This window comes from Vespula vulgaris, chromosome 2 (genome assembly GCF_905475345.1).
Source record: "Vespula vulgaris chromosome 2, iyVesVulg1.1, whole genome shotgun sequence".
Classification (NCBI taxonomy): domain Eukaryota; kingdom Metazoa; phylum Arthropoda; class Insecta; order Hymenoptera; family Vespidae; genus Vespula; species Vespula vulgaris.
The window spans coordinates 4,504,849-4,532,828 of NC_066587.1; the positions used below are offsets into that span (position 1 = coordinate 4,504,849).

Below are 27,980 nucleotides of genomic sequence, written 5' to 3' on the forward strand. Positions count from 1 at the left end.
TACAAGATTTATCGAGCTTTAGTACGTTTATTTTTGGTTCTTTTTCATAAATAATCTTTAAAGTCATTTCTGTGGAGAAGCAAAACATAACAAAAAGAAAAAAAAAAGAAAAAATACAAAATAAAAAAAACGACGATCTCGTACTTTTGCTCTCATTCATTTTTTTGTCTCTCTCTCTCTCTCTCTCTCTCTCTCTCTCTCTCTCTCTCTCTCTCTCTCTCTCTCTCTCTCTCTCTTCCTCTTTCTCTACGAATTTATACTACACAATACATCCATAAGGTTATTAAAATTTGTAAGAGCTCTTATATACGTTTAGGCAAGTTGTCGTCAATAATACTAAAATGCTTATAAATTAACAGTCGGTTTTCGAATGATTAGAATGATCCTGCTGTGCGCGCGCTGACTTCGCGGATGCCTCTAGACCTGTTACAGACGTTAGAACTTGAAATAAACTCCCCATGAGTTTATTAAAGATCTCTACCATTTCATCGTCCGTTCGGGTGACCACGAAAATATCTGACGAGATGTAAGAAAAAAAAAAAGTTACATTTTGACGAAGGAAGAAGCGGTTATTTTTCTAACGATTAACTTACCAGATCTATCTTGTCCCAAGTGTTTACAATACATGTTGACAGCTGTTGTTACGTCATCGTCATCGTGGAAAGGATCTCCAGGCCACTGTGCTCTGTGTAATCGTACAGCTTCCAAAGCTGGACACCATCGTGCATTCCTAAGGAGTTCAGCGACCCTGGCCATGTCCTCGACAGCACCAACAGCTGGCAAAGGACTAGGACTAGGTGTTGGAGTCGGTGTACCTCGTTCACTTTCCGTACTTTCTTCCAAAGCTCTACTCAATGCCGTCTTCATATTAGCTATTTCCGCGGATATATCTTGCAAAGGAATCTGTACGTTTCTCGCGGCACCCATAAGTACTCCCAACATTTTATTCGACGCCTTTATTAATAGTAATAATTGAAGATGCAACTTGTAAAGTGTCCTGCCTAGGTCCAAGAGCATCTCCTCAAAACCAGCTTCCATCGTGGTACTACCACCTAATGCCTGAAGTTTCGTCGTTGCTTTTACTGCTTCCAGACACTGTAATCAAATTGGAAATGGTTGATAAATAAAGTCGACGCATTTCGAAATTATTACTTACCTCTGTAGCGTGATATTTTCTGTCAGGAAACGTTTCGAGATGTTGCTGTATCTCCAACATTTCGAAACGCAAAGATTCGTGCAATCTTTGATGTGAGAAAATAGAAACTGAGAACCAAACTAACGGTGGTTCGGCTTTCGCGCTAAGTAGTTCAGCATGACTAGATAAATGATATCCTAATTGTTTAGAAGCAGGACTGCCATTGGATAATAGAGCGCATGCTTCCCGAGTGAGACCCACAGATTTACTGCTTACATCCTAATAATATAAAAGCACAAAATATTCTCTAACATAGAAACTACGTGTCTATGTAGAAACAAATAAACGATGTAATTACCCTTATAATTCTACTTAATAATTGGAAAAAATCTAGCGTTGTATAGGGTGCCTGAGTGATCAGAGCTTGAATCTGTTGTCGCCAAATTTCTTCAGCGTCATCTCTGACGACTTGTCTGAACGGCATCAAGGCAGATAAATTCGGTGATGCGTTACAAGGTGTCACGTCTCCGAGATCTCCTGCACTGGAACCACTGTAGGAAAATGAACGAAACGATTAAAGAAAAAATTCGTCACAACTCTTATTCAGAAACTTACGACGTGTCAGACCTTGTGGATGAATCGTGGCGTGTTCTACTAGGTATTGAAAGAGAAGAAGGTGGAAACATTCCTGGAATACTGTTTGCTTCTTGTCCCGCTCCAGATCCACTAGGTACCTCGTCCAAAGGCGACTCCGAACCAGCTTCATCGTCGGACGATTCTTCAGCGACTCCACGCTAATCGTAATAATATCATTATGCTTTGATACGACACAACTAACGTAAATATTTGAAATATTTACTCTAGTAGTATGTTTGCTCGATGTTTGCGTTTTTTCACTCAAACTTTCCTCAAACTGTCGTAGACTAGGTTCTCTTTCCTCTCCTTCACTGAGAGGACGACGTCTAACGCCCCAATTAAAGTTATCCGTACTTTCACCCTATAATGTATAATAAAAATAAGAATACATTCTTCACGAATATCGGTAATCGATTAAAACAATTTCAATTACCTCCACACTTTCACTCTCATATTCGAGAAAATCAAAGTCCTTGAACACTCCAAATTGTTCGTCATCCCGTCGGGAACCTCCACTTAAATCATTATTTGCACCAGAAACTTCCTCGGTTGATGAAGCCATGGAAGATTGCCTCTCCATTAAGTCAGAACTTTGACTGAATATCACCTACATTCAAATACAATTACATTTGGTAAAAAGATTACAAAAAATTGAATTTAAGTATTTGTTATTTTCTTTGATATCTATTATCGGCAAAACTATTCTGCTTATGTGCACTTTTCGTGTTCAATCATTAGTCAATGTTTGTATCTACGCATCGACTCAATTCTGCTGTATGCAAGTGTCTACATTTACATTCAAGCGTGTACGTTTGATTGACTTATAATTTTTTTTCGTGACATCTGAACGATCTTTTTCACTTTTAGGTGCAAATTGTATTTATAAAAACCTTTTACCTTGCTATATAATGTCATTGAACTAATGTGTTCATCCTAAAAAAGGATATAATGGAAATGAATTTTCATGAGGAATAGCTATTATTAACTATCGAGCTGGTAGGGAGGGAAAATTAAATTTTAAATGCAAAATAATAAAAATGTTAATACTAACCGATGGGCTCTTCGGTAATCCTACCCTTTGTCCGCACGTTGTTAACAAGTTCACCAAGCATTCTCTAACACGACCCTGCAGAACGCAAGATATTATTTTATGTGTCACACAAATATAAAAGATATTTACAACAAACCTGTGACATCCAAGGCCTTTTCCATCCAGAAACGGCAGTACTCTCTGCCGGTGAAAGAGACATTGAACATCGCGGTGAACCCGAAGACTTTTCTTCGTTACCCTGTCGTATCAACCATCTTCTTCCAATCACAGGTGTTTGAGAAAGATCAAATGTAAAATCCATTGTCCGGCCTGTTTAAAATTGTAATAACAATTATATCAATTTATTGCACGTGTACATATGGTTATAAGAAGAAAAAAAAAGAAAGAAAGAAATTGTAAACGCCCGACGCTTATGTGCTATAAAATATGTAAATATAAATCTAAAATAAAAATGAAGAATACAGACGTTTTAATAATAGCGTAAAAATTAAGTAAAGAAGAAATTTTAAAAAGGAAATTTCTTTTTCTTTAAAAAAGAAAAATTATATTAAGTTTATTTAACTACTAGCTACACATTATGGTTATTATTTTTATCGCAACCTGAGTGTTGATAAATAAGTAATCCGATCAGTGAGAGCAAATGCCGCGTTGCAAAAAAAAAAGAAATCAAATTTATATTCATTACGTATTTACTGCATGCAAGAATATGTGTATGTAATAATGTAAGAGTAACCTACCAGGTAACTCTTTTTTAGTAAATATTTCCGTGTCCGTAAAGCTTGGATGTGGTGATGCCAAAGATGATTCCCATGATGATACATGCATTGATGTCGGTGGTGCAACTAAAGTCGAGGATCTTGTTACAACGAGTTTTAAAATTTTAAGTGCTTCCTTCCAGTGAGGTCCCTATTAAAAAAAATCGTAAAGGGATTAGGCCAAATTTTCAAACCCTCCATCAATTTAATTTTCTTTAACAAAGAAGAACTTACTTCAACGTATTTTGAAATAACTTGCAAGAGTTCAGTGTTAATTGGTTGAGCTGCTTGCGATGCGAGATCAACATAATGCAATATACAGTGTATGATACTGAGCACAGGTAACGCAACACTTCCTGGACCTTTTTCTAATACCTCGACCAGGAAGGCTAACATGTCAAAGCTCAAATGAGCATACGTATCGTAAAGATATTTAACAACACACTTAGTCCATTGAAAGCTTTCTTTACTGAATGTACGACGACTATACAAAGTCATGACAGTGCCCAAATTTTCTAGTTTCTTCCCTTTTTCTGCACTTACCTGTAAGCAGATATACAGTGTAAATTGTTTGACAATATTCGAATATATGTAAGCATAATGAACAATTAAAAAATGATTACTTGTGCTATATTTTCTGCACTTCTGATACACAACTCATTTGCATCTTCATAATGCAACAGCATGTATGGAAGTAAAGAAACCACATTCATTGGAAAAGCTAAACTTTGAGTGGGATCAACCACCGGTAAATCCAGTAACGGAGTAAACTGTGAAAGTAATGTTACGACTGGTTCGTATGTATTTGGACTCGTACATCCCTTCAACAGAAGTGCGTGTACTCCAGGAAAAGAGTTCCATCTTAATTGTTGTTGTAATTTTTCAACTTTATCTCTAGCATCTGGACGATCCAAGGGTAACCTATGAAGTACTCGACTTAGTAATCTCAAAGCGAGAAGAAATTCATGTTCATAGTCCGATTCCAAAAGTGAAACCGATAGCCAAAATAGCTGTGCTAAAATTGTCATCTTATCGTCTTGGGTCGCAGAATCCCCTAATAATTTCAAAGACTGTGCTGATCTTGATCTCGAAAGATTAGAATTCGGATATTTGTTACAACCCCCTCTGTTATCTAATTCTATAAAAAGAAAAAAGAAGATAAATTTACAAATAATGAAATGAGATACATAAAAATGAAGAAAACTTTTTAATGGTGGAGACATGAACCTTTCAATTCGCTCACGGCTGTATTTCCACCACTGGATTTTTTCATACAGTAACTAACAGAATAACTAGTGCTTCTTGTATGTCCAACTTGATTTAAGTGAGAAAGAATTTGTGGTCCTGTGGGACAACCATTTACTCCAGGACTACGTTTTCCTCCGATCACTATACCAGATACGGGATCCTTGTTATTTAAATTTGGCGTGGATTTAAATATTTCTTTCATAAAATCTAAAGGTCTAAAATCTGATTCTAAAGAATCAACTGCTGCTTCCAAAGTTAAAAGTAATTCTGTCACGTAGCCCTATAATAAGGAAATTATTTCGCATTTGGGAATAAAGATTAAATAATTAACAAGTGATTGTATGTAATCTAGAATACTCTATGTACCTGCATGTCTTCGCCTTGTTCAGCAACCGTTTCAACCAATCTAGATAAAATATCGGAAAGCATGCGCGATGTAATAGGAACACGTAACGCACGGAACACTTGAAGAGATCGTCCAGCATAGTGTCTTGACGAACAGGACAATCCCAATTGTAAGGCAATTTGAGCCCATCTTTGGCTTACTAATGCATGAGGCAAAGAATCTCTAAACACTCTTAAAACGTGTCGTAATAATACCGTAAGTTGCTCGGCACTACGAACCCACCATACTTTAGCTGTCATGTCCTCATAGTTCCATAAAGGTTGATTTATTCTATAACAAATCAACGTCGTTAAAAACTACTCCATTGGTTAAATCATTAATTCCTTCGTACATACCTAGATGCAAGAAAGTTAATCAAAGATTTGATAACATCTTGAATAGGCATGTTCGGACCAGGTTGAGGTCCAACCCAATTATTACTGTCCTCTGGAGTAACTATCACAGGTGGTACCGTTGTGCTTGTACCTGACGTTGGTGGCCAACTATTGCACACTGTAGAATCTAACATCAAGATAACGTAAATCGATAAAACTAAATCCAAAGAATATATGTGAGTTGATTCGAGTTTGAAATATCGTACCATAGGAATGAGGGCCCCCATAATCTTTGCAATTGTCTACGAGTTGCTGAAATACGTGATTCATGGATATTGGAGTAGTGGACATGGATATAGGAACGGGTGAATGAGTAGGTGTACCATTCGCTGAGGACAATAAAGACGGTGGGGGAGGTGGTGGTGGTGGAGGAGGTGGTGCAGAAAAAGACGCAGATGACTCCGTAAATGAAGGAGGTGGTAGCGGTGGTGGAGGTGGAGGTGGTGGGGGTGGTGTACAAGACGGAGGAGGTGAAGAAGAGTGTGGTGGTGTGGTGGGTGGAGGTACTGTCGGTGGTCCATACAGGTAACTGTCAAATTCTGGATCGACTTCGGTGAAATTATGTTCCAAAACTGGTAAAGCTGGGGTAGGAAGACCTAAACCTAATTGTTTGGTCTTTGAGGCAAGTAAAATCCTTGCCACCCCAAGATGATCTCTATGATCACCGAGAACGACTAGTAGATTTAATAGAAGACAGCGACAGTGATCTCTTACGAGTGGTCTCGAATGATCCAAACCCAAAAAGACAATATGCAACATCAAAGGGACGTGAATCGCCCAGTCAACTTGCACTCCATCTACAACAACGTCGGTGAGCAGCATGACTGCTATGTTGCATCTGAAATTACAAATTCCGATGATCTACAACTTACATAATATATTCGGGCGATAGCTAAATCAAAAATCTAATGATATAATCATTGGTATACCTATGAAAGCCACTTATAGGCTGCGAACTATCAGGGAGGTATTCGGTTAAAGGTGCAAAATATCCGCCGTATTCTGGCATTGGCAATGGGTGGGGTTGTGGTATATCAAATTTTTCACCAATGCATTGAGTCTTACCACTCATACCCACTGGTCGTGCGATATAACAAGACTCGTCTGTAGTTAGCTAGGATCATATATATATATATATACAATGAAATATAACTATATGCATACTTATAGTATAATACGACAAAAAAAAAAAGATTAACAATATACTTCGACTTCCGTCGTAGGAGTCGACAAATCGTCCGGAAGAACTGGCGGCCCACTTGCTGTCCTAGTTTTTTCTGTCCTTGGGGTTTGAAATCCAGCGAGAGCACGTAACGCAGTATCGGACTTGGAACTAATTATAAAAATAATTTGTTGATGAAAAAAGAAAAGAAAGAAAAAAGAAAAAAATAACGAAAAAGTGTATATCCTCGATACAGAAAAGCAAATCTCATACCCAGTTTTAACGGGATCCTCGCCAGAATGTCGTTTAGTATGAATGGTACCTTTTTCAACTCCCAAATCTCGCGGAGGATTAGCAGGATCCGCGGTAGGTGCATCGCTGTGAGACGAAGCCTTACGCATGCTGGTTAGCCGATAAAAAGGTGGTGTTTCTGTACGCTCGATCAAACAATTAAGAGTTTCGACAGTTTGTAATTCAGTCATCATTTCATCTACGAGACGATCAGGTCGTGCTCTGGCCAAGTAGAGAACCACTCGTTTAGCCTATAATCATTTTATCATTTTTCTACTCTGTCGGATGCATTTATATTAATACCAATATATGCAAATATTTCTACAATTATGTGATACTTACGTAGGAAAGTAACTCTTGAGGAGCCATACCCGAGACAATTATAAGATAACGTATAATTACTTTGAGATTGTTTGGCCAACAACCACAAAGTGTAGCCCATAATTCTTCGATATCTTTAGGATGTTCATCGGAAAACTTAAAAAAAAAATTTAAATAATTCATCATTATTTCTATTTGATCTATAAACTTTAAAGAGGAGATCATTCAATTATAATTTTACAATGACATTCTTGCACAAAGTACTGTAACATTACCTTTGCCGTAATGTAGAACAAGTTATTGAGTACCATTTCTGTCGCCTCTGCGCTACCCCATCCTTCTCTGCGTGCTCCACCTCGTGTCATTTCACTCGCGTAATACTATCATTAACAGTTAAAAAAAAATTGAGATCAAACAAAACAATTTTTATTTAAATCAAAAATTTCAGAGATTTCTGACATTAAATATTCATTAATAAATGAGATTTTTGATCCGTGAATGCAGATGTATGAAATTTATTTTGATTACAAATAAAGTTACTTGCTTAGAAGCGAAATAAATGAATCGTAAAATGAAGAATTAGGATATAATATAATATTTTTTTAATCGGAGTAAAAGCAAATGATTTATTTATTCTTTCATCAGGAAAGAAATAAAATCTTCTTAATTCAACTCGACCTTCCCAATTCAAAAAGTAACATATGAAACTAATTAACATATCCATTAAGAGAAGAGTTCATTAAGAGTGGATCGCGAAAGATTAGCACTTTTGAAAGCGGTTCTCGACCTATAAACGTATGGGAAGTCCTGATCTAGAGATTTTATTAAATGAGTAAATGAATCCAAAAAAAGAAAAAGAGATTCAAAAATTATCCCTAAGTGGAGGCGCCGGGTATCGATCCCGGTACCTCTCGCATGCTAAGCGAGCGCTCTACCATCTGAGCTACGCCCCCCTTGCTACAGATTTCCAAGAGGGATTGATTCGATCGACGAAAGTGATCTACATTCGGTGAAAGGTAAATAATACACACACACACACACACATATATATATATATATATATATATATATATAAAATAAAGATCAAAATAAAAATTTGGAGGCGCCGGGTATCGATCCCGGTACCTCTCGCATGCTAAGCGAGCGCTCTACCATCTGAGCTACGCCCCCGATATTTTCTCATGGAATTGAATTCTTTTAAGGACTCATTAACAATATAATCCTTTCGAAAAAAAAAAGTTTTAAAAACAATTAATGGAAGCGCCGGGTATCGATCCCGGTACCTCTCGCATGCGAAGCGAGCGCTCTACCATATGAGCTACACCCCCGGTAATCTTCATTACCAAAAAGATAAATTCGATGGATAAATGTTTAATTAAAATAAAAAACATTAAAAGCAAAAGAGTATGCAATTTCGTATTGATTCGCAAATGCGTCTCATGTAACTCGAACCGTTTCAAAGCGCGCATAAAAATATTGCGAGAATTATATATATAAGATCAGTCATGTGTAATTTATCCGAAATCCAATCAAAACAATACTATCAAACATACAACACGCGTTTGACGTTCAACATGAATTTTAACATTCTAAAGGGTTGCCTATCCATGTCAACAAAATTGGTTTATAGATATGGATATCTAGAAATATTCAAAAGGAAAAAACAAACAAAAAAGAAATAAAATATCAGAATACGTGTTTTGTCAACTTTTACGAGGATTTTTCAATCGTTTGTGATTCTTTATTAAATTCTAGTAAAAACAAAAAGAGAATTCTGGAGGCGCCGGGTATCGATCCCGGTACCTCTCGCATGCTAAGCGAGCGCTCTACCATCTGAGCTACGCCCCCGTTGATCCTGATTGTTAGAAAGATTATTTTCATGTCGGAAAGTGATCTACTTAAAAGAGAAAGGAATTCTGAAGTACAAATGTATGTAATATATCGTACTAATTAAAAGATTTTATCATTCTTAGCTACTATCGAAAATTTCTTAATCAAATTATTTATAAAATGAATCGAGGATATAGTAAAATGTTAAGTCGAACAACCCCTAAATCACACAAAAATACATTTTATAAAATAAAATGAAATTTTTATTTGCTACGGCGATATTTAAGCAAATAAATAAAGGCAAGTTTGCATTGTTGAAACAAAAAATGCATCTAAGATCTGAAAATATAAAATTTATTCTAGTAAAGGGTTGCTTTGAAGAGGTGAAATGTTATTTATAAAAGTACCCAATGTAAGGGGGCGTAGCTCAGATGGTAGAGCGCTCGCTTAGCATGCGAGAGGTACCAGGATCGATACCCGGCGCCTCCAAGAAGTTTTTTTTGCACTACCTTTTTTTTTATTGTTTATTTGTTTTTATCACTCGCACCTTTCACCGAAAGTAGATCACATTCGTCGATCGTAATGATCCTCAAAGAAATCTATATTACTGGGGGCGTAGCTCAGATGGTAGAGCGCTCGCTTAGCATGCGAGAGGTACCGGGATCGATACCCGGCGCCTCCAATAATTATTTTGAACAATATTTTATAAAATCCTTTTTTTTTAACAATACTATTCTTACTTATTAATCCTATAATGGACTAACATGCATTTTACGATACCATATACCTTTGTACATTTCGAAATATGATCAATAAATTCATCTTATCTCGATATTAATCCATTACAACCCCCACTTCGATAAATAAAAGTCACTCAGAATTTTTGCAAAAGTGCGTAAATTTTCAGATCTCATTTAACAAGTTGCTGAAAGACTATTAGATGTCAGTGATATACGATATAACGATTTTAAGAGCAGAAATTTAATTACAATTTCGTAGATCGTACTTTTGTCGTTACTTTTGAAAATAGTTTTCAAGAATTCTTTCGGATTACATAGCTTCGATACGATCATAATCAGAATGAAATGCTCGCGAATGTTAAAAAGAATTTATGCGTGTTGAAAAGCAATATTATTTTACCTGATAATAACTTAAAGGATTTGATGGGGGTGGCACGTTGGGATCGACTAATTCCATGTTATGTAGCCAAGGTAGTAAATACTGAAGCAACAGTTGTCGAACTTCACGGCGTGCTGTTTGAAATCTGTGCGTGATCTCTGAAACAAATTATAATTTCATATTAACATTCCTATAGATCGAAGAAAATAAATAATAGTCATCGTGTACTTCGTTTCGATAACACGCATATCATACGATTCAAGTTGTTAAGCTCGTTGTCGTGAATTTTCGATTAACGTTATTATAAAAGATCTAAATGAAATATCGTAATAAAATTCGTTGTTTGAGGACAAATTAACGTACGAGAATGATCACAAAATTCATTTTCTCAATCACTTATCATATCTATACATTCTCTCTTATTGTACCTATTTAATTAATTAATCTTCCGAATCACTCATCTGCGAATTTTATTTACATACATACATAGATCGTTCGTGGTTTTCTTTTTCACTCTGAATTTACAGCTGCATTATTGACACAATCATAACCGGGAGTGAATTTAATTACTTCATTTCCGCGTTCAAAGATAACACAATTTCGTATCGTCATCGAGAATGTTACAATGATATTGGCTCGAACATCGCATATTTATATTATCGTCTATTTAATGCATCTTTCAATTTCATATCAATGAAAAATGTGATAAATCGTATCATTAAATATTCGTAATTTACGATTTCCGGATAATTTGAAATGAAATTTTTTTACTAGTATTAAACAAAAATTAACGATAAATGACCTTAATAGTAGACCTTAATTAAAAGACTCGGTTTTCAATCCATATAAATGATTAATTCGAACCTGTATTTTATCAATACCAATCAGTAAAACAGATTTTTGATTAATACAAAATTTGATTGGAAAAAGAAAGAAAAAGGTAGGACAAACATTTCGATAAAATGAACGAATGAATTACAATATCGAGAGAATAATTTTGAATGTTTCGTTCCGATATTAAAGGTATTTTGGAATTATAGTAAGAATGCAAACAATTTAACAATGGCTTGGCGTCTCGAACGAAATGATTAGAATGGGACAGGTTGAAATTGACATACGATGACGGGAATGATACGTTTAAATTAGAACTTAACTTGGAGCACACGTAGAAAGGTAAGGAGAAAAATCTATCGCAAGCACAAATACATCACACATCGGCTTTCTTAGAAATGAACAAAAGGGTCGTAAACTCGTAATACCTCTGTGGGGGAGCATATAATCTAATTTCTTTTGGTCGGAAAAGAGAGAAAGAGAAAGAGAGAAAGAGAAAAAAAGAATGAGAAATACCTTATCGATTTTTAATCAGAAATGGAAGTACATTGTCGGATGAATCCAAAGATCAAATATGATTATTGTCTCCAAATGAATTTGCATTCAAGTATACTAAAAAAGTAAATGAAATAGAAATTTTTCCAGAGAAAGAGATAACAAAGGTAATTTAAAAAAAAAATATGATATTCTTTAAAAAAGAAACAAAAAAAAGAATATACTCGCTGTTTCGTTCCTTTAAAGAATGCTGCATGATCGAGATCGATGATTACACCAAATTGCCAAAGCTTTTTTTTGTTTTCAATATCAAGCAGAATAATTGTAAACAGAATATTTGCAATGATAGAAATGATAGAAAATTCGCCGTTACAATTCTCAGAAAAGATTGAGAGTATATTTCCCAACCTTCACCCCTTAACAAAGCGCATGACACTTTAGAGACACATATATTAAAGCGTAGCATGATACGAAGTTAACGGATACTTGATACGATATTCGGAGGAATTACAAGAATGATATTTTGCGTTATTACGCATTCCGAAGGAATATTGTGCGAAACAAGCAAAGAGGCTTGGAAAATGTCATTCGATGACAACTTTAGTTATGTTGCAAATATAACTAAAATTTCGATTATAATTACAACCTGCTAGATATACGTATAATGAAACAGAAACCGAAAATACATGCAACTACATAATGACTCTTCCTGCATCATAGTATTTCTTATAGTTTTTTGACGTCATTAAACTCGTAAAGTTTAATCAAATTCAGCGATATGATCATCCTTGAATTTTGTCGAAGAATTTTTATAGAATTTTCTAAGTTCATTACAAAATTTCAAAACTATTCAGAAAGCGATCTGTTTCGCCTAGTTAGAAATGCATAATTATCGAAGCAGGGAGTCATTCGAACTGTCTTTTGATAGCTCGACATATGTCACTAACTGATAATGATGCTGATACATCTGCTGCTGCTGTAGATACATAGTTAACAGAATATTTATTGCCCTTTGATAACGCGTACTTATGACAAGATTTCGAATCGTTTCGAGTAATGACAAGAAAAAAGAGAGAGTGAGAGAAAGGGACATTTTGGGGATAGATTAATGATTAAAGTTTTATGTTAAGAAGATACGTTATTTTTTTTTTTTTTCAATATTTATATCGAATGATACTCACCGCTGAACATAGGCATCGTCAATTCTGGATGCAATTGGGCCAGTTGACGTGACAGATACATTTGACTGCGACAATAAGTAGTTGAAAGTAAAACATCAAGGGTACCACCTCGAATAGTGCCACTTGAAGATACACCTGCCGTGGGATTCGATTGTTGAACTGCTCCTGAAGCAGTAGCGGTCGAGCTTGCCGCTAAATCCTCCTGACCTATAAAACGAAAGAATGAAATACCTATCACGTTTTAAAATTCTATATACTCGAACTTGTTAAATAGTGTAGTACGCAAAACGTGATAAAAATTCCTATCACATTCTAAAAGACTATACTCGACTTTTAAAGTACAATAGTATGTAAAACGTAATAAAAATTTTGTTATGAATAATGTTAAAGATAATCTAAAAATAATGCATTATGATATCAATGTTTGAAAATGAAATTCGTTATATCACTATTACATGCATATGATTAAATCAGAATTAAAATTTTAACGAAAAATATAAAAAAGAAATAATACCTTTGTGAAGGAAAAATAATTCATTAAAATCTATCTCATAAATGAATAGTACTTGTCGAAAAAGTAAAATAATATCCTTGCGTAGTATATAATAGCAAAGTACTTTCCAACGAAGTTAATATAGTAATTCGTAAAATACGAGTAGTAACAAGATATTTTACGAGAAATAAAAGATTCTAAGAGAATAAAGAATATTCTCGGGTAATATTATTCAAACATTATTAATCATAAAAGGAATATTTTCTTATTTAATTACCTGATAACGTATAAATTATAAATTGACAATGAATTACGTAATTTCTTATTAAATCGTGAAATTATATAACATAAACGTTACATAAAATACCTATGTCTATGTCTCCTATACATTTTCTGTCCTTAAGGAAGAACACTTTGTTATAATATCTTTTGATTAAATGGAATTCTAGTAAATAACTGAACTGTATAAAACAAGATTTTAATAATACTTCAAAATAACTTGTTATACGAGTATTATTACAAAATATTGTTAAAACTAATCAATCGTAGACAAAATCGTAAAGTAAAAAGAGGAATTCAGAGCCGACTTAGACTCTTAAAGATCGAGGAACGAAGGGGAAATTGGTCCCGGCGCAACGATGCGCAGAAGCCAGAATGTTGGATGCACCGGGCTTTATCAAGAATGAATCGTAGCGACGCGTATCAGAAATAGATGGACCGCCGTCCTGTTAAAAGTTTCACCGTTTATGAAAGAACATTGTTAGTATAGATTAAAGAAAAAAATCCTTTCGTCGGATTCGCGTTCTTATTAACATCGAATTACGTTGGTTGTTACTATAAAAAGTCCCAGATAATGTCATATATATATATATATATATATATAGAATCACATGATTTTCGCAATCTAACGGAATTAAACGATTTATTACAAAAAGAAAAAATATTTTATTAACCAATTTCGAATCGATGATTCCACGTGTCGCGTGTGTTGGTTTCTAAACGTTTCAACAAAGAAAAGTGAAAGGTGCAGTAAAATTAATATTAATGTGAAAACGTCAACAAATGATAGTTTTCGATAATGAGTGTTCTATGCGAACGACGTGAGAAATGTGAGAACAAGTTGCAGCCTCGCAATTATATCTCTCCTCGAGTTAGTATTAATTTTCAAATATTTTTTTCTATTTTTATTCGAAAAGGATTTTTAACTTTTCGTGAATCTTTTTAAAGGAATTTTTTATAATAAAAAAAGAAAAGAAATAAAAAAGACGATAAAAAAACATTGACGAGATAGATCTTGTGATATGATTAAAAATACCACTCCTTATATATTTCATGGTGGAATAAATCGAACGTTACGTGGGTGAAACGTTGCCAATATTTGAAAGGGCCGAAGTGAAGTCGTACTCTCGTCATCGGCGTCTAAAAGAACTTGGATACGTTCCAGAACGCTTTCTAGTTTGTCTATACTTTAAACCGACAATGAGTGTTTTACTGTCTCCTGCGAAGTACACTAACGTACTAGAAAAAAGAGAATGAAGAAAGAGGATGAAGAAAAAAAAAGAAAGAAAGAAATCTAAAAGAACATCCATCAAAGTCTAGTGTTTACTTTGATCCTTAACATTCATTATAAAAGTTTGATCGTCGATAAGCTTAGAATCGATTTAAACCGTGTCACCTGTTACTAAGAAGTGATATACGTGCCAAAAAATACGTAGTATCCTCAGAGCAACTTAAATATCTTCCTTGCCTTCGATTATATGAAAAGAAATGTTAAAAAAGAAATTATGTTAAAAAAGATCAATATTTTGATCGACGATAAGTTCTTATGGAGAAAATTCTTTCTCGGGATGTCAAGGGAAATTTTTTCTGAGATTCTTTTCTTTAATAGATCGATATATTTCTTTTTTTTTTTGTCATATTGTGGTAGCTTATAAAAAGACGAATTTATAGCTCCGAATTTGTAAAATGTTAAATATTAATTTCTCTTAATTTTCTTTTTTCCTTTATGTACACAGGCAACAAAACCAAGAAGATTATACTAGAATTATGATAATGGGAAGAAAGTATATAATACTGATAAATCGGATGTTACGAGCAATGAACATCCACAAAGAACTTTCTGAGAGATCAATCGTCGTCAAATCAGTTTGGATATACGTTCCAGGACAAAAGATTTCTTAAAATCATCAAAAAAAAAATAATGACAGAAATAAAGAAAGAGGGTGAAGTACCCGACCTGACCGAGGCGATCCTAAGAGGGGTACAACTATATTATACTCCGATATTAGTATATTTGGGTTCACTTGGAAACTGTCTTTCCGTATGTGTGTTCTTCGGTACGAAGTTACGTCGATCCTCATCAAGTATATATTTAGGAGCATTGGCTATAAGCGACACTGGATTTTTAATATCAGTTTTTGTGGTATGGTTGAATATGGTGAATATTGGTATTTTTAATGAACAAGGATTCTGTCAGTTCTTCATCTACTTGACAACACTTTGTAGTTTTCTAAGTGTTTGGTTTGTAGTGGCCTTTACCGTCGAAAGATTTGTCGCTGTTCAATATCCTTTTCATCGTCAATCAATGTGTACAGTGGCTAGAGCAAAAACAGTAGTCATCGGATTGACAATTCTCGGTATTATGACGTGTAGCCCGACTTTATGGTTTTCGAGTCCTCGTTTAAAAACATGGGATAAAGAAAATGTGACGGAGTGTCTCGTCGCTGAAGGTTGGGAAGCCTCATCGACTATTTTCAATTCGATCGATGCGATACTAACTTTCGTAGTACCTTTTACCGTAATCGTCGTATTGAATATACTCATCGCACGTGCTATATACAGACTCGCCAAAGTAAGAAGAACACTGACCACCGAAACGAGAGCTCCGCAGGATCAAATGTCCTGCTCTCAAAATCCACGAAATATCTTCGCTCAAAGTAAAATCACCAAAATGCTCCTCATCGTATCCACAGTTTTTCTTTGTCTCAATCTGCCTGCCTACGCTATTAGAGTCCATGCCTTTCTATACGTACGTATTTCTATCGAATCACGATTTCTTCTTTTTCTATATATATATATTGCACGAGATCGCTCATGGATTCATTTTTCCACTTGATATCATTTTCTATTTTTTCATTCGTAACAATAAGTTTCATAGCATAGGTACATATATATATATATATATATATATATATATATATATATATTGAGTATAGTATATACTTACCTCTTGTTGAAAAGATTTCAAGTACTTTTTCATTGATTTCCATCCAATAGGATTCATATTTTCTCGATAGATACTTTAAATGAGATATCTCTAAGAGAAATTTGCAAAAATTCTCAGATATATATTACGAATGTTTTTTTTTTAATATACGTATATATATATATATATATATATATATATATATATATATAACAATTGTTACATAGTTCTTTTCGAATAATTACTGATATGAGTGTCTCGATAAGTATTTCATAATAACGATTAACATCGATAATACATGTGATTTTCAGGCGGACAACAATCCACCGCGATCGATAGAATTGGCGCAACAAGTGTGCAACTTGTTTTTTAACACCAATTTTGGGATAAATTTCATTCTTTACTGTACCACCGGACAAAACTTTCGTAGTGCAATGATTCGTATGTTTTTACGGCGATCGCACGGACAAAGTGACGCTGCTGGACGCAATTCAAATCATGGAAATATTGGTAAATATTCAATATTAATAAATATATCTAATACTAATTGCATCTTTAATAAAAAAATATCAATAAATAAATAACCATCAGTTTCAGAATTACCTCGCAATAGTACTTTAACGAGTCGTCAAAAAGCACCTGTATTTAACAAATCGTGGCAAAATAATCACGAATTGCAAATATTTTCTGAAGAATTTAAAGAAGACGTGGAAAAGAATAAGGAGTGAAACACATAATTAAGAAAAGAAAAAAGAAAGATGTACGTACCAGTTTCGGGTTCTGTGGCCGGCAATGGTCCCACGTTTCCAAAGAATCTTTGATCTAATAGCTGAAGGAGTTGAAGAGCCTCGTCGTGAACCGGTGCACGAGGACAACCAGTATTCATTAAAGTTACGTTAATGATACTTGTATAATGATCACAAGGATATTCCCTATTAACACACGATACAATTTGTTTAAGACTATGCAATTTCCACATAATTTATAACAGAGATTTCTCTCCTAATATAATTACTAAACTTATTTATCGTTTGAAAAATCCTCTATACATTTGTAAAAGTAATGATTAGTAAATGGTATTCTGTTTATAAAATATATGTATATACTGTATTATATAATCTACTTTTTAGAAATTATATAAAAATCTATATTTCACGAATCGTTGATATCTCTTTTTTCGATAATATATATAGTAAAACAAACCTTGCGCTAAATATTGTTGCTAATGCGAGGAAACAACCATCAGCCACGTGCGGGGCGCCTGTATAACATCTATCGACTACCCAATCAAGAAGTGCACCAATATCAGGATTTCCTTCCAATAATAGAACAACTGTTTCACGAGCCAAGGCATAAATCTAAAGTACATTAGTAATATATAGAAACAAGAAATCAAAGATCGAAGGGCTATAAATTCTTTAATATTGCCGTAAAACCTACCTTTTCATCCTTACTAGCTAATAATAAATCTAACCATTGATATAATATCGCACCCTCTTCAGAAAGTGATTGCGGGTTGAAACACGGTCCACAACATAATAAACCGCTCATAGCTTGTAATGCTGAAAGTTGTAATTCCGTACATGTCTTTTCTTCTTCGTGCAAAGACGATACAGTCGTAAGAGGTCTACCATAAGGTCCAGCCCAACTAGCAAAGAGCATAAATAAATTTCGCCTTAAATCCCTCTTCAATAAACTGTGACATGTTTCCACTAAAAAAACAGAAAATAAAAATTTCTATAAAACTTTTAACTTTTCGGTGTGCCCAACAAATCAGATATATTACTTACACGAAAAACTTTCTATCATCTTTCTTATAAAATTACAAAAGTGTAATTTAATATCTCTTACTGCTGGAGCTTCTTTATCGGTTTCATTTTCTAAATAAATACGCGCTCCGTCTATATACTCAACAAATGTTGGATGAAGAGATTGTGTTTCGCGATCTAAAACGGCGGGACTGAAAGGATATTTAAGATATCAATATAGAGAGATCCTTTAAACTTTACATTTAAGAGAGGGAAAATATATCCTAACAAACCAAATTCCAAATGTTCCATATTCAGCAATCAATTCTAAAACCCGAACTAACTGCAATCTGAGTGCATCCCTTCGTCTTCTACGTCTCATGTTTTCTTGTTTGCGATCTACAGCTTCACGTATATAGGGAACTAATTCTTCCATCAAATCTCTATATACACACATATATATATATATATATAGTAAAAAATTGATTTTCGAAATTTTTTATATAAACGCGAAATTTATAAAAAAATATACTCACTTCAAAGCATCGGCATTCACTTTACCGATAGCTTGTACAGCAGCGTCTCTAACATCGATTGCCTCGCATCGCAAAAGAGGCACCGTTAATTTGTACAGAGCCGCGGGGCTCGCGTTTGTTCCTGGTGACTTGTTGTCACCTCTTTCGGCGGAAAGACTATCCGGTGAAGAGCTGCGAGAATGGTCTTCCTATAGTTCTTCGTTAGATCACTTTATCATTTATCTTTTATACATATATACAATGCATCGACGACATGAACGAACGAATTGGATTTAACGCGATTAACGATCGGGAACGGTCATCAGACTAGACATGGACAGTGCTTATGTCGCGAGAAAGTATAGTGACTGGATTAAGCAGGATCCTGCTTGAAGCTGAAACTCTTATAAAGCATACGGACATTGTGCCTTATAAGTAAAAATTCCGGTAAAATGTGGTGCAAATTACCAATGACCGTTTAATTCTGAGTGACATCTAAACATGGTCGTTTACAACTGATTCAAATTAGGCTCACCTGGTCCGCTTATGCCTGATGTAGATGCCGGAAATGGACGGAACTGAGAACCGGCCCGGCAGGGTCTGCGCCCCACCGAGGTTCTCCAGGCTCTGACTCAACTCCTTACTCATGCACAACACACCAAACTCCACCGTATGCTGACCACTAGAGTATGCAATACAGTGTACCACCAATGCTCCTTGTATCAAATGTTATTTACTGCTCAGAAACTACTATTCTAAGTCCCAGATGTGTACATACATGTATGAAACAATAACAGATAACATGCAAAGTGTATCGTTGCAGAAAAAGAAAGCAATGTGCGCATATAAGAGTATATATGCAAAAATTTTAACCCTCCGCTCCCGAATGCAAAGCGCACATTGGTACAAATTGGTGCTAGTTTAAACGAAAGTTAATTTTGCTACCTGGTGCTTTGACAGGATTTCAGAGAACGTGCATGTTATCATTAGCATGTTACGTTTCAAAACAATACCTCTTGAAGTTTTTGCGTTGCATAGGACATAAAAGAGATTAGGATTGATATACGTGCCAGAAGAAGAAAGATGACTAATCGACAATGTGATATAATCTTGACAAGAGAAATATAAATAAGTATACAGAAGATAGAATTAAGAAAGAAATTTTCCATTTCACAACAGACATAAGCAGACATGACCCAACACCAATTGATACCAATTAATAATAGTTTAAATTCATATTTCACCCTTTAATAACTACACATAAAGCAATGTTGTAAACAACCGTATACCGTAAGAACCGTACAGTTAAATCTGAGAATATTATAATTGATTTATATAAATTAATCATCTAAGTATATTGCATTATATTATTGAATAAAAAAATCTACGTAAACATTTATACTTAATATTTTTAAAAACCTAACCATTATATGTATATATCCAACCCCAACATTTTATCAATATACGTATGTGCAACATCATCATATGATATAAGGAAGTAATTATAAAATATTTTAATCAAAAATATGTGCATTAATTTACCTGAGACTGAGATCTGGACTGGCACAACGAACAACAGGGCTTGGAACAGGTGGTACAACTCTGTATCCGAAAGTCAAATAATTTTTCCAAACGTGCATGTAGACATCTCTTTCATTTACTGGCTTTCGTACCGTAGTAGAGCTTCGTAAAAGAGAAGCTCTGTTATCATTGACAGGTCTGAAAAAGGAACGACACGTATCATTTTTGGAAATTAATAAACGAATATAAGTAACAAGATCCAACTCACGTAGGATCGACTACCGAAAATAGAGAATTTATTCTTGTAAAAACAATAGGCCAAGAATGAGCAACGGCATTGGAACATTGAGTAAGTACTCTGTCCTTTTCCAAAAATGCAAATAGACAGGTCCCCCATGGATCAGCCCCATTTAAATTCAAAGAAGAAGAACTTTTTGTACTGTTTTCATCGTGAAATCCTACAATTTGGTATAATATTAAAATCGATATTAAATAAAATTCTAATAAGATCTAATCAGTCAAATACCTGCTGTCCATACGCAACTACTTCTATCAGCTATCCATTGAAGATCAATATTAAATGTAGAAGCAGCAGCTGCTTTTTCTGCTGGTGGTAACATATGATAACATTTTTCTAACACAGTTGGACAACAAGCGTCTATCACATCGATAACAGGTTGATCGTCATCGGGAGTTCCTACAATTTTTTAAATCTTATATTTTCTCATTCATTTATCCATCATATATTTCATGGCGGACAAATGATTATTTCATTCTCACCTAATATTTTTAATAAGAATTTTAATTCACGAAGTATATGTACAGCCAATCGTCGAGGATAAAGTCGACAATTGCAAAGCATCACCAATGCAAATCCTTCTACCAGATGAAAAACGCACGATATTGGTTCTACTTTCTAAAAATAAATAATGTTAGTAAAATTGCATTTATTTCTTAATTAATATATTAATGCATACTTGTCCGGATTCGCTTCTTTTTATAGTCGTATCTACGTTCGGCCGTATATTCGATCTTGCATTCTCCACTGTTTGCTCTTTCAATCTTATATTAGGACTAATAAGTGCATTCTTCCAGCTTGTAAGAAGTTGTAACAACATTCTCAAACCATTGTCAACAAGTTGAGGAAAAGTATCTTGAACGTCTCTGGCAAGAAATTGTGTGAACCCTAGAACAACGTCTTGTCTCCAGTCAGGAAAATCCAATGCTAGAGTCTGTAAGCTTTGATATGCCAATCCGCGAAGTTCTTCGTCCATGTGTACAGTTAAACGTGACAATAAATCAACTAGCTCCGCTCCGGTCATTCCGTCAGGTATCAAACGAGGCACTGCAGCAACGCACGTACGAAAAAGATCTATTCTAGGCTTACGTTCACCCGTAATCATTTCGTCTGGTTCTTTATTCATATTTTGGGTACTTGTCATCATCAACGGACGACCGTAATGAACATCTAAAGCACGTAAAATGTCAACGAACACTCTACGTACGTGTGGAAAATACGAGGACATTCCGATACTCCTAGCTGTATCTTCTGTTAACATCTGAAATTTACAAACAAACATAAATTGTATACAAGATCATACGAACGATAAAGTATTCCCTTTGTTTATTTACCTTGTTTAGAAAAGTTTTTTTTACGCGAACTGTATTTCCGCTGGGTAATACACCCATAGTTCTTGGCATAGGTGGTTCGCCTTCTTTTTGTTGAAGACTATCTGCCACTACTAAAAATGCTCGTAATCCGATACTCATTCTTTCGGGTGTTAAAATAATTTTTACTGGTCTTCCAACAGACAATAAATCAAATACTATCTCCCTCATTGCAAAATCAAGTCTTTCTTGTGCAATAAATTGTATAATCTTCACAAATATATTCAAAGGTGTGTCCCTAGGTACTACTGCCTTAGATCCTTTGGGAAACAAAGAATTCACTATACTTTGTAGTCTGCTTTGTGTGGCTGAATTACTTTCACATTTAACGCGTATCATATATACCCAAAGTAATCGATATAAAGCCTCTGAAATATGATAGCGTTATTTGTTAATAAATAATATATGTAAAAATTCTGTTGCATAAATATGCATAAGTATCACATACCTAATGCAACTCTGCACATTTTAGGATCTCTATTCTTCAATTGAGAAAGACACATAGCCAAAAAATAGTGCCAGTTTTGTAAAAAGAATGTCTTTTGACTAACGCATAACAAACATGTTACAAGAGGAAATAATGCCAATCTGTGCTTAGATTTAGTACACATATCTAAGGTTGTAGAATATAACATTTCAACAAAGTTTTTCAAACAAGGTACATTGACTTCATTTTTCACAGCCTACAAGTCAGAAAATTTCATTATTTGTCAATAATTGTAGTATTATAGTAATAGTATTAAATATTTAATAAATGATACTAGAGTTTGTTAACTTACAGCAGCAACTGGTACCAATATTTCAACAAATAAACCAGCTAAAGCATGTTTTACATCTTTATCTTTCACTTCTAAGAAGTACTGTGCACATTCTTGCATAAATTGGAAAGATGCTTCAAATTCTTCTATTGGTACCATCTGTAAATATCCATACGTTTATTCAAATATTATAAAAACTATATGTATATATCATATGCAAGATAATTACCTTAACTCTAAAAAATTTCATTCCCATTAATAAAGAAATAATACTTTGTGTAGTATGAGGTCCAGGTTCCTTAGCACGTAATTCTTTTAATTCTACCATAAAACGTTTTCTGACAGACATAAATCGCGACTGTGCTAAAACTCCTATTACTTCCGCATAGAGATCGGCAATAATATGTATATTTGCAGCATTGGGTTCATTTTGTATCCTAGAAAATTAATATTGTCAAAAAATTATTTCTGCAAATAAACAATTATGAATATAAAATATTTTATAGCATTATATTCACCCTTCTCTATATTTAAAATGTTTAAAAGCAATATTCTCAATATATGTTACTAAATCTTCATGACCTGGATGAAATGGCAATTGTCGCAATACTTCAATTAACATCAAACAAAATATAAATTCAACAGCAAGATCTCTGCGTTCTTGAAGTAGATCTGCTTCACTTCTTTCTACTGTCTCTACACTTCCTGATACGATCGTATACATAATACTGCAAAATAATATGTATCCTTAAGTATTAATTGCATATTCAGGCAAAAATGCAATTAAATAAAAAAGTACCTTTTGCCCTTTTGATCTTCTTTTCCAGCAGCAGGTTTCTTTTGATCACTACCTTTATCACCTAATTGTCTTTCATACCAATTAAATAATGCACGTAAAATAGAAGGTAAACAATGCTCTGCAACTGATCCAAATGCTGATAAAAGCTGATCAAATTGTGGATCCTCTCCTCTTTGTAATATTTTTGATAGTGCTTTTTCCTAAAATGTTATTATTGTTAATAATATATATATATATATATATATATATATATATATATATAAAAGTACAGTCACTTATAAAGAATAACAATAATAAAAATTAATAACAAGAATAATGCATACATGTTCTGTCATCACAGCTTCCATTTTTTTCTCTGCTTGTGCAGTGAATTTAGCAAATGAAGTACGCATTACAAATTCTCCAGGGCTTAAATCCATATCTCCAATTTGTTGGGGCCTTACTGTTTCTTTTTGAGCACCCCAAGGTAGTATAACTGTTATTGCACTTACTCTACTAGAACTGGATTCTAAAAAGCAATTAAATTTTTTTTTATAATAATGAAAAACAATATAAATATCAATATAGAAGACTTACCATTGCCAGATGCTGATGTACTAGCAGTATGAATACTAACTGCATCACTACTTTCTCCTTGCGTTGCCCCATGAACTGTGAGTAGTTCCTGACCAGTTTCAGGATTAGTTTGGGATATCGATTCAGATATACCTTCATGTAATCCCTCACTATGTACAATTCTAGATTCTGAAACTTCTAAGAAAAATGGAAAATTTAAATATTGATAACTTTTTATATTCACTTTTAAATCAACCTTTAATAAAAATGTTTGATGTATATTAAAATATCAACATTTAAAGTTATCATAGGTTATGTTTGATTGTACACATTCTATTATCAGAAGAAAAATGTCTTTGATTCTAACAACCAACAATTCAATATAATAGAAAAAGAGATGAAGCCCCATTCTGTAACGTAACAGATGCCTACAATGAACACTAACTTAATTATATCGAGCTTGGCACATGACTTCACATAAATATAGTTTTAAGAAAAAACTTATACGTACAAAGTACTGATAAAATTGAAACCTACCAGTATGTGGATCATTTGTTGTACTGGATTGCGTATCCCCCCCTATAAGTGTGATATTTTCTGATATGAGTTTAATGTATTATATACATAGTGATATAATAGAAGTGTTGTATTCATAGTAAATTCAATTTACCTTCTATCATGTTGTCTATATTTTTTTCACTTTCAGGTAACATTTATACAGTATATTGCTATACCATGACTACACTGCATTTTAACAACTGAAACAATTATTAAATTATCTATATACTTTGCTTATACATTTCAATTAATATATATACACCTTATTCAAGTTGCAATTATCATTATCTAATTTTTAAATACAAGATATTTGAAAAATTATACAATAAAATACGTGACTTTTTCCAATAATTACAACATCTATAAAGATAAATTCAAACTCTTATTTACAATCTTAGAAATCGTAAAACTTCTCATATATATTAACGTTCATGTATTACTTTCATTACTGTGTCATACATGACAACCACATATACACATTCATTATACATATATATATATATGTGTGTGTATATATAAAGTACTATCCTATAAATATATATATTTCAACACATTTTTACTGATACAAATAAAATGTATTCGCAAATGCATCAGCAATTCATCATTACTTACACAAACAAGTAGTACTTATCTATGAAAGTAACAATGTAAGAATAAGGTTAAGTTATGTTTTGATCGAAACGTCAAATATTAGATAATCGTATCCAATAATTACAATTTAGTACTTTGCTAACGAGTCATCCAATGGTCACCAACTACAATATAAACATAGTTAGAACTAGTCGGCATCTTTGGCGTTCGTGTCGCCGGAAGTTGAAAAATTATTAAAAATTTCTAGTTCTATAATTCTCTTTTATATAAGAGCAATAAAAAATCGACCTTTAAGAATTTTCTGTTCCATTACAATATCTTATAATTAAGACACAAGAACTTACATAATACTTCCATCTTTTTATTGTTCATCACTGTCATAAATATTGTTGAGTTAGAATCGTTATGCTTTGTCTTTATTATTTAGGATTAGATCAATGATAGCAAGACAAGGATACCTTCAGTTTGACCGTCGGTAATGTAGACTTTCTATCAACTATTTTTACTTGATCTATTCTAGTTAAACGTTAATTTATCATCAGCGCCATCTACAGCCATTATGATTCTTAAAGCTTATTACTTTACTTCTATCTTTATGGTTAATGCTATTTATGACAATTAGAAGAATATCAATTGATTAAGATTGCTAATAAATAATTATTAAACCGCTTATTCGTTCCTTCTTCTCGATTTTCCTACTAAAGATTCATGATCTAAATTTTTACTCACTTTTTACGACGGTCGAAATGGCCTCGGCATTAAAATAATTTCCTTTACGTCATACTTTCTAATCATTAATATAGAATATCTTATCAAACATATTTGTAATATCTAGACCAGTAATGTCTTATATATATACGTATATACATAACAGATACGTATGCAAATATATCTTCATTCAAAGTTCAATAAAAACGAAATTTCATAAGACATATAATCAAATGGAATAAAATGAATAATAATTGATCGATCGACATTGAAACGACTATTAAGGTTATCATGTTTATCAGTCGTTATTTCGTAATTATTTTTGTTCGAATTCACATAAAATAACTGTCCAATTCAGGTGCATTGACCATGGTTGAATCGTGAACGAGCATGCAGTTATGTGAGATATTGTCTATGCTTGTAATATCAAGGTTGTCATTCAATCTAATCTATAACACTGGAGACCTTCGTCGAGTTGTAACGCTATGTTAATATACGTTATTCTCGATTGCGTTTTCAAAAGAATGAAAAGATTCCTTTGACATTTAACGTTAAATAAGATTTCTAACACGTTAAAAATAATCTCGTAATTTCGATAACATCGTTTATCATATCGTATCGATTTAATATACGTATGTGCATATACTACATTTCACGTTAGAATAGAGATTACGTAATGCGTATAGTTTCCTATATTTATTAGTTATTAGCAAGTTTATTAATTTCTTATTTATACGCTTACACGTTTGTCGATTATATATTAAGCAATGATGTAAATATAGTACTAGAGAAACGACTATTCTTCAAGAATAACAAGCCATGGAAATAATTAGCGAACTTAACCTCAATATTCTTTCTTAAATTATTTTATAACAATGGAAAACGCTGACACGAATATGATATTAACATTCGTAAATTATTATTTGGACTTACTATCGTGACAGTTTATACATAATATAACAAGCTAGCCAAATGCGTAGGCAAGGTCACTTAAATCTTACTGCAGATACTTGATCGTTCTGAGCAGCATCAATGACATAACGCGTTCTACCTAAAATCATCGATTAGTATAATATTATTAAATCGTTCGTATGTGATACGAGATCATTATATTAGATCGAGATCTTTTCTGTACTAACAAACTCGTTTCTTCCTTCCATCTGTTTCCTAGGTCTTACATATGCGATTAAAGAAAAATTAGATTTCAACGAAATGTATCTATGATGATCTAAAAAGATGACAGTCAACAGAAATAAATTAAGAGATACGTATGAATGATTCGTATCGTCTCGTACGTCTACCTATATTATAACAACATAATAATAACAATAATAATAATTTCTAATTAAGAACACGCATATTTTGGCAAGACACAGATAAAAACATAAAAACAGACATAAATAAAAACAATATTTTAAAAGCGAACCCGGAAATAAAGATAGTGAGATAAACAAGGTTGGAAACAAAATAAACCGTACACGATCGACGACTACTCATACAAAGGTGCTTTGTACGTCAGGATAAGTACTTAATGTAGACGTCGAAGGAACGCATTTAGCGATGTTCTATTCTCTGCAAGGTCCACCACGACGAAAATCTACGAATCTCTGAGAGATGTATAAATACACCTTTTGCTCGACGTTACTCCATTGAACTCTGGCGCTGTGCTTCGGCACACACTGGCCCTAAGCCAGAGTTACGCAAGTCGTGCCCTGTTGACCTCTTTGCGTGTGAGAAGATTGACCTTGCGTCTCATTCTTGAGAATACGAAATCACGAAGGGAACATTTTTCGAGAATGATTGTCATTGTTATTGATCGATCGATGCAAACAAATCGTTAGCATACTTTTTTAGTTGCAAGTTAGAAAGAAAGGTAGGACGGAACAAGTAGAAAAATGGCTGACAAGGGCGTAGCTAACGGACAAGCACGAGCTATAATATGCGCACGATCACGTTGCCAATCGATCGATCGGTATGAGAACAGTATGCAGCAACGGTTGTCTCCAATTGAGTACATTACTGTAAG

At 33.7% G+C, this 27,980-nt stretch overlaps 2 protein-coding genes and 6 non-coding genes across 20 annotated transcripts; 3 read left to right on the forward strand and 5 right to left on the reverse strand.

Annotated features, from left to right (window-relative positions):
- Nucleotides 1-7: 7 nt before the first annotated feature.
- Nucleotides 8-27,943, reverse strand: LOC127061492 (protein furry). 13 transcript variants are annotated; one of them, XM_050988424.1, is made up of 46 exons: nt 26,888-27,911; nt 24,768-24,855; nt 24,635-24,676; nt 24,119-24,295; nt 23,866-24,050; nt 23,543-23,742; nt 23,262-23,471; nt 22,973-23,180; nt 22,765-22,902; nt 22,434-22,668; nt 21,950-22,353; nt 21,295-21,876; nt 21,098-21,233; nt 20,844-21,014; nt 20,586-20,775; nt 20,339-20,515; nt 19,332-19,478; nt 18,818-18,988; nt 18,575-18,724; nt 18,324-18,493; nt 17,974-18,245; nt 17,737-17,891; nt 17,302-17,465; nt 12,836-13,042; nt 10,350-10,486; nt 7,655-7,759; nt 7,401-7,535; nt 7,041-7,309; nt 6,812-6,938; nt 6,535-6,719; nt 5,812-6,443; nt 5,567-5,732; nt 5,192-5,501; nt 4,805-5,105; nt 4,201-4,715; nt 3,812-4,120; nt 3,560-3,728; nt 2,959-3,131; nt 2,823-2,897; nt 2,205-2,378; nt 1,995-2,132; nt 1,751-1,929; nt 1,494-1,686; nt 1,157-1,414; nt 594-1,095; nt 8-516 (listed from the first exon to the last, which is right to left on the reverse strand). In XM_050988424.1, the coding sequence occupies exons 2-46, from the start codon at nt 24,808-24,810 to the stop codon at nt 353-355; spliced, it is 9,750 nt and encodes a 3,249-aa protein (XP_050844381.1). In that variant the 5' UTR covers nt 24,811-24,855; nt 26,888-27,911; the 3' UTR covers nt 8-352. The 13 variants fall into 13 exon arrangements, with proteins under 13 accessions (XP_050844381.1, XP_050844387.1, XP_050844380.1 ...); XM_050988430.1 differs by lacking the exon at nt 26,888-27,911 and adding an exon at nt 25,976-25,994 and having other exon boundaries at nt 24,119-24,292; XM_050988423.1 differs by lacking the exon at nt 26,888-27,911 and adding an exon at nt 25,976-25,994.
- On the reverse strand, nt 8,260-8,332 carry Trnaa-agc (transfer RNA alanine (anticodon AGC)). The gene has a single exon. It is a non-coding gene; the product is annotated as a tRNA-Ala (tRNA).
- On the reverse strand, nt 8,477-8,549 carry Trnaa-agc (transfer RNA alanine (anticodon AGC)). Its single transcript has one exon. It is a non-coding gene; the product is annotated as a tRNA-Ala (tRNA).
- On the reverse strand, nt 8,635-8,707 carry Trnaa-cgc (transfer RNA alanine (anticodon CGC)). The gene has a single exon. It is a non-coding gene; the product is annotated as a tRNA-Ala (tRNA).
- Trnaa-agc (transfer RNA alanine (anticodon AGC)) lies at nt 9,155-9,227 on the reverse strand. Its single transcript has one exon. It is a non-coding gene; the product is annotated as a tRNA-Ala (tRNA).
- Trnaa-agc (transfer RNA alanine (anticodon AGC)) lies at nt 9,626-9,698 on the forward strand. The gene has a single exon. It is a non-coding gene; the product is annotated as a tRNA-Ala (tRNA).
- On the forward strand, nt 9,819-9,891 carry Trnaa-agc (transfer RNA alanine (anticodon AGC)). Its single transcript has one exon. It is a non-coding gene; the product is annotated as a tRNA-Ala (tRNA).
- On the forward strand, nt 14,064-17,302 carry LOC127061498 (thyrotropin-releasing hormone receptor). Its single transcript, XM_050988451.1, has 4 exons — nt 14,064-14,478; nt 15,344-16,356; nt 16,845-17,043; nt 17,125-17,302. Exons 2-4 carry the CDS (start codon nt 15,529-15,531, stop codon nt 17,259-17,261), a joined length of 1,164 nt encoding a protein of 387 aa, XP_050844408.1. The 5' UTR covers nt 14,064-14,478; nt 15,344-15,528; the 3' UTR covers nt 17,262-17,302.
- Nucleotides 27,944-27,980: the final 37 nt, after the last annotated feature.